Below are 7,400 nucleotides of genomic sequence, written 5' to 3' on the forward strand. Positions count from 1 at the left end.
GTAATAAACAGAATAAATTTCCTTCAGTACGTTTGTCTTCTGGATCAAAGGTCACAATAATCTCAATCTGGGAAAGTTGAGGGAAGTGTTTGCCTCAAAAGTTTGGTTTGTTTGAGGAGGTTTGAATGCATTATACAACTCCGATGTGGACCAAAAAAYGAACTCTGGTCCCCCTAATAACCTAGGTCTTGGCTCAGTTGACGTGAACTCTCGAATGCAAGCAGGAAGTAGACTACTGTGCAGGGTATTCTGGGTAAATTTAACCAAAACAAATGTGTAAGAAATGGATCATGGTCCTTTGCCAAAGACAAAATAGAAATCCTACAGCTGCTAATCTGACACCAGTTTGTTTTTTTTTTACATTTCTTGAAGAATTAAGTTGCGCTCAGTGTCTTGTTCAGAGGTTTTCGTGCCATTTCCTTCAGTGGTTCTTGGTGCAGTTCCACCATACATTGCTCAAAGGGTTTGGTTGATTTGATATTGCAGTTTGAAAGTGAATTCACCAGCTAAGAATGTAACAGATCCCCAATTGAACCGAGTCTATTAGACGATCAGGTGATAAAACACCCTTAAATTAAGACAAGATATGCCTTCCARCAATGCCAGGGCTTTTCACCCCGAAACACAAACCTCTCCTGAGCCAAGTCAACAAGTTCTGCAGCCGACACCTCCAAAGCCAAAAACGTGTCGCCGCAAATTAAATGTGCAGCGAAATCTCGCAGCTGGCAGGAAGCTGCCACCGCTCTCCGTTGACCTGATGGTGGACGTGATAATGGGCTCTGGAGTGTGTTGGTTTCTGCACACGGAGTAGAGTTTGGAACCAAAGTGTTGCTTTTGTAAGAATTAGACAGACGGAGCAAAAGGGAGGAGGGTAGTCTGAGAATCAAACCCTGTGAAGGAAAATAAACACCGCTGGATTCACCCACCAAACCAGCGACACGGTTGCTTAACAATCAAAGGAATGAAACTCAACCAGTTGAGGTTTGTTTGCAGAGTATAAAAACTTTATTACATCCCTCGTTTTGATCCTTTCAAATTATTTTACGAACCTTTTATGAGGCCAGCTCGAGGCTCGCTGCTCCCCTGTGATCCGGTGTACGAAAACTGGTAAATGAAACAACTGTGAGAACATCGTGAGGCTTTGCTTACGTTGAGCTTAACTCAAGTAAACACCCATCATGCCAGCAAATTTCAAATGTTACCACTGTGTAGAGACACTTTGCTTTCTTTGTTCTCTGAACAAATGTGGAGCATGTAGAAAACGTCCTCTTGACAAAGCAATTGGAAACAAGCAAATGGTCGTACCCACTCATGATGTCCGGCCTGGAGAGGCTCTGTGGTCTGTTGAGAGAAGAAAACAGGAAATACCTGAATTGTCCGGCCTCTGTTCTGTACAACAGCCCAATTGAGCTTTTTTAGAGTGAAGGATGTTGACAGAAGACATGTTTAATCTTTTGTAGAGCCCACCTTTTAAACCAGAACATCTGATGTCAAAATGTTTTGAATGCTGAGAGGTGGCATCTATTCCATGATTCACTTGGACCACAACTTACCGTCTGACTGTCTGTAAAAGGCAGGAGGAAGCTTTTATTCATTAGTGGCGGGAAGTGACCGAAAGAAAAATAGGAACGAGACACAGCGATGTTGACTGATGCATTTAAAAAAATGAATGAAATGCTTCATTAGGATTACAGGGACACGTGGAAAGGAAAAGTGCGGAATGACCGTTCAGGACGAGGAGGTTGTTTTTACTCGCAGAAGGAAACACCACGGTGCCAAAATATTTAAGCGCTTGGTCAATTCTGGAAAGTGTCGAGGGTTTCCTGAAGGATTTTCCCTCRTGTGAATAATGGTGATTTGTTACTTGGGTGTCTGTGCTCACAGAGGAAGGATTTGATGTTCAAACGGAGCAGCTCGAGCATTTTAACCTGACAGTGATGATGGAAGGTCACGGTTTTACAAAACAAACTTTTCTTCATGTTTAATCTTTGGCAACCTGCTGCAGCACTTGAAAAAACTTTGTATCATCTTATAGCATGACACTGGGATACCAAGTGTGGAGTACACTGTTAAAAAATGTCACACATTTTCATTATTTAGCCCACTTTGAGTGCTAAATCCTAGTTTATAAATTTCCACTAATATTTTTTTGTTATTTAGCTCACTTTTTCTTAAGTGTTGTGACTAAATGTTTAAATTTTGTATTCAAGTGTTTTGAAAATGAATGCAGACTTTGCTTTTGGTGTTCGGCTCTTGGTGGGATGTCATCATCCTGTTACAAAAGCAACCAACCACTAACGCTGCTAACAATRCTAATGCTGCTAACACGGCTAACGCTGCTAATGCTACCGAAGATGGCTCAGACACTAGCCGCAATTGCAAGCTTGATATCTTGTAGGGAAGTGTTAGCAGTGTTAGCAGAGTTAGCAGCATTAGTAGGGCTAGCAGCGTTAGCAGTGTTAGCAGTGCTAGCAGTGTTAGCGGTTGCTTTTGCCACATAACGACATCATAACAAGCCATGGCAATGGTAAAGACTTTGTTCCACTCTGAAATGCTTAAAAGGGACCTATTATGCAAAATTCACTTTTTAAAGATTTTTTTAACTCAACTTTGGGTATGTACTTCTTAAAAAAACAGTCCTAGGGCCAATAAATGCACCCAGGGGCATATTTACTGTAAGTAAAAGTATTTTTAATGTATATTAACGACAAGTTTTATACTTCCGTCATTTTGTGATGTCACAAGCCGTACGACAACCCACCGGAACCTGCATTCAGCCCCTTACCTAGCAACACCCGGGTGAGGCTCCACCTCTTCAGTATAAAAAGCCGTCACCGTGTTGTTGTGTAATGTGTAGCTCATTTCACAACAAGCCTCCAACAGGGCAATGGGTAGAGTGTTGGACCAGAGAGTGGGAGACCAGGGTTTGAGACCAGCACGGGTGCTATTTAATTTTTTTTTTCGTTCGTTGTGAACACGTTTTCTCATGTACCTCTACTGTTTAGCTTATTAAAGCCTATTTGTTAGAGTTTCTGAGGTATTTTGACCKCTGCTGCTCCCTGCTCTGGTAACAGCATGCAGAGTGAGCGCAGAGCAGAGGAGGGAGAGGACAAAAGAAGCTGTGATCGACTCTGCCTCTGGGTCTCATATGGTTGTACAACGGAGCTTCTGCTATTATTAGCCATGCTAAGGTAAACGCCGGCTTTGGAGGGCGGAGTTAATGTCAACAGATTTTTGGAGGGCGTTACCAACAGAGCTCATTAACATAAACAGCTCTTCTGAACGGAAGTCAGAGCAGGCAGAACTAGAAAATGGGAAGTTTTATTATCTGAGAATTATTTTGTGCATTAAATTGAATGAACATGGTCTGGATAGCCCACAGACATACCATAAAAATTTCGAGGATGCATAATTGGTCTCCTTTAAATGTAAATTTCAACATTTAGCCACATAACTTGTTTACTTATAACGTTTACTTTAGGTTTAGAATTTAACATTTAGTAGTAAAATTTAACATTTAAATTTAACATTATGTAAAAATGAGCAAAATGCAAGAACTGTGAGCTAAAGAACAATAAAATGGAAAGTTTTAAATGAGGTTATTACTTTTTTAGAAAGTGAGCTAAATAGTWAATACGTATTAGTGACATATTTCAACATGTTACATGACATTCTCGTCCTTATATGCCTCGACTGTAGGAACAGTTTGCTAGGGATAAAAATATGAGCCATGAACTTTTAGGAGAAAAAAAATCTATTTTCTCACAGTTACAGTAGTTTCTTACTTAAAAAACAATAAAAACTGCTGAAGACYTGATATTTGCTGGGTTCTGGTGAGAACTAAATTGAGCCAGCAGAGTCCTTTTGAGCCGAATTAATTGGAGAAATCATGTCACCTCACAAAATYGTTTGAGCGTTTTTTAACAAACGCCCAAAACCAGTGTATAATAAAATCAGAGCCAGTTTTAAATGCAATTGCCAGGCCTGATGGCCGTCGTTTCCCACTGCACTAAAAACGGATAAAAGGTTTTTGTATTCTATATGTTACAAAGGATTTCTTTTTGGTAATTGGGGAACACACTAACTGTATTTTTATTTCTTTTTTGCTTCTTTCAGGACCTCCTGTAAGTATTCCTGATTCATTTCTTCCTTTGGGACAGCCTGTGAAGGTAAAAACCCTGACTAAAACCATTTGTAAGGACAAACCTTACAAGAAGCAGAGATCCAGCATTGAACTGTCAGAGCTATCGAACAAGCACTAAAGTTTTGAGCTACGTCTTGTCATTTTGTTGTATTAATCTGCAGAAACATCTGAGATCCTCATCACTCCTTCATATTCTGCTGCATTCTGGAACTTTTAGGGCCAGAGCATTCTGGCAGTGGGGGGTGGGGGGTAGACACCGGCAAATTTGTGAGAACTATAAAAATGTACTGAGCACCTCAGTTCGCTCTCTCCTTACCTCTTTTTGTGTGTTTGGCTGAGTTCTGAACCTCGGGCACACAAATCCAGCAGTGCTCGAATGTCCGCCGGTTTATGTGGAGGTGATTATTTGTGCTTAAGAACTCCAACAAAAAAAAGGTGATTAAATAAGGTTTTATGTCTTTGGCTGACAGCTTTGTTGAAACTCTTGCAGCCTGTGCTTTACTTGACTTCATCCAGCTTGCTTGAAGCCGAACAGTAAGAGGAAACTGAACATGGTGGGTTTTGAGTGAAGCTGGTAGCCAAATTATTGAGAAGGGGGTCTCTGCAGTCACTAAGTGGGAGGTTCTTGGTGTGTGGGCGGATTTTGTAAATGACTTGATTGGTCTGTTTGACTTTTGTGGGAGGAGTTTATTAAAGGTGTGATTGGTCAGATTGACTATTTTGGGTGGAGTTTAAAGAAGCTATAATAATTCGGTTGGATGAACGCCAGGCAGCTGGAGAAACATGTAACAATTTGACCAGTTCGAAGCAGCCAGAACGCACCTATAAAAAGACAGCTAATTTTGAATATTAATATTAGACATAACTTGAGATAGGAAGGTGCTAACCCCACAAAACTCAGTCAAAACATCCCTAAAGCGCCTGGAAATAGATCACTAGATTTGAATATGAAAGTTAATTTTAGTCATAACTTGAGACAGGAAGATGCTAGTCATTAATTTATATTTTAATGTTCACAATAATTGTATTACCATTACATTAACTTCTCCCACGAGTCAATCCGACCAATCACGATTTTGCCAAAGTCCACCCACACCCAATACCTCCGCCTGTATTCCACACCCCGCCCATTGAGAGTTTGCCAAACCCCTCCCACACCGAAAAATTCTGCCAATCACAGTTTTTCCAAACTGCCCACACACCCAAGAAGCTCCCCCTATGAGATACCCCTACTTGAATTTATTTACCACTTTGGCTATGTTCCCACTGCAGGTCTTAATGCTCAAATACGAATTTTTGCTTCTGGTTGTTCACATCAGACTCTGTTGTGAACAGACCACGGCCCTGAAATGTCCTACAGAAGACAATGGGTTGTAGTTTAAATTGTAGTTTAATGCATTTTATAGGCTAGAGACTCATTAGACTTTTTGGGTAAAACTTCTTCAGAAATTTCCCCCACTATTATAACAGGCGAGCCCTTAGCAGCTTATCTGTCTTTTAGGAACATATTCAATAAAACCCATGAAAGATTTTAGTGAAACTCTCAGAAAGCATTCATTTCATGTACATCTCCAAATGAACGACCATTCAAAATGGCCAAAATGGGAGAAATATGTTAAAATCCCATTTTACTATCATTTACGATTATTTTAATGGCTCGTCATGACYGGTTTCCTCGCAGTAATACCAGTAGTCAAAATATATCACCAAACTAATCCCTTTACYGCCGCGTTCCACTAATGGAGAACTTCATACCTGATGTGTGCAGACTGCTGTTTGCTCTTATTTCTACTTCCATCATTCTTCTCTGCCAGCTCCCAGGACCTGCAGAGATTATCTCACCTCATTACGCTGCCTGGTGATCACAGACGCACTGCTCAGAACAGATGGAAAACTTCAGCCTCCCCAAAGATGAAGAGAAACACATACATACACATAAACAGCAGAGTTGTGACAGTTTGTTTTATGGCCACGTCAAAYGGGCGCTGCGTGTCTGCATGCATGTGTGTGACTTTTCCCCATATTTTTTTTTCTTACTTTATAGCCCACAGGCAAGTGAGGCTGGATAGGTATAATAGCGTGTGCCGGCTGAGCTGTAAAAGTGTAAGTTAATCCTCTGAGCYTTTTCAGACACTCGCTCATAAGGTTCTGGGACATAAGTAAGTGCAGGTGGTCTTGCTAGGAATGGGAMTCTTTAGGCACCTCATGATTYGATTCGATTACGAGTCAAAGGGCTGTGATGCAGTTATAAAACCACTATTGATCCATCATAAATATCAGGTTTGGAAGTAAACCCCAGGAGGAGACTGGTAAACTTATCCAAAACACTGTGAAGCTCAAATACTGAAGGAGAAATAAAGTCAAGTCAAGTCAACTTTATTTATATAGCACATTTAAAAACAACTGCYGTTGGCCAAASTGCTTCACATATTGCAACTAAAAACAAAGCATTACTGACAGAACASAAAWAATGATAAAACTATAAAAACAGACCAAATAAAWAGGGAAAACAACTCTCAKACTACATTAAAWGCATTTGAAAACAGGTGTGTTTTAAGAAGAGATTTAAAAACTCCAAGAGTTTAGGCCCGTCTGACATGAAGGGGCRRCTGRTTCCACAATTTAGGAGCCACAACTGMAAAGGCTCGGTCACCTCTGTGGACCAGTCTGGACCACGGGACAGCCAAAAGCAAGTGAWCRCTGKATCTAAGAGATCTGGAGGGCACATAGGGCTGCAGGAGGTCAGACAGGTATTCAGGAGCCAGTCCATTCAGAGCCTTATAGGTCATCAATAAAAGTTTAAAATCAATTTAAAAAAAACAGGGAGCCAGTGAAGGGAAGCCAGCACCGGGGTGATATGATCACGCTTCTTGGTCCGTGTTAAAAGGCGTGCTGCAGCATTCTGAACCAGCTGCAGGCGTGAGCGGCCAGCCTGGCTAACACCAACATACAGAGAGTTGCAGTAGTCCAGCTGAGATGTAATAAAAGCGTAGATCACACATTCAAGGTCTTTGAAAGATAAAAACGATTTGATTTAAGATAAAAGTCTCAGTTTAAAAAATGATCTTTTTACTACAGAATTAATCTGTTTCTCAAAGTTGAAGTTTGAGTCAAAGATCACACCCAAGTTTTTGACATGTGACTTAACAGATGGTTCCAAGGCACCCATAACCTTAGGAGAAGCACTGCAATTACCACTGGGTCCAAAGATAATAGTTTCAGTTTTGTTTTCATTGAAATTTAGAAAGTTTAAAGT

The 7,400-nt window shown here is 40.7% G+C and overlaps 1 protein-coding gene across 1 annotated transcript in view; it reads left to right on the forward strand.

Moving 5' to 3' along the window:
* The window catches only part of col25a1 (collagen type XXV alpha 1 chain), a gene marked incomplete at its 3' end in the record, with an annotated part of 104,429 nt that overhangs the window by 1,190 nt on the left and 95,839 nt on the right, over positions 1–7,400 (forward strand). The window contains 1 exon segment of the mRNA XM_014004395.1: positions 4,117–4,124. Coding sequence (XP_013859849.1) covers positions 4,117–4,124 — 8 coding nt within the window.

Source organism: Austrofundulus limnaeus, unplaced genomic scaffold, assembly GCF_001266775.1.
Source record: "Austrofundulus limnaeus strain Quisiro unplaced genomic scaffold, Austrofundulus_limnaeus-1.0 Scaffold23, whole genome shotgun sequence".
Taxonomy (NCBI): domain Eukaryota; kingdom Metazoa; phylum Chordata; class Actinopteri; order Cyprinodontiformes; family Rivulidae; genus Austrofundulus; species Austrofundulus limnaeus.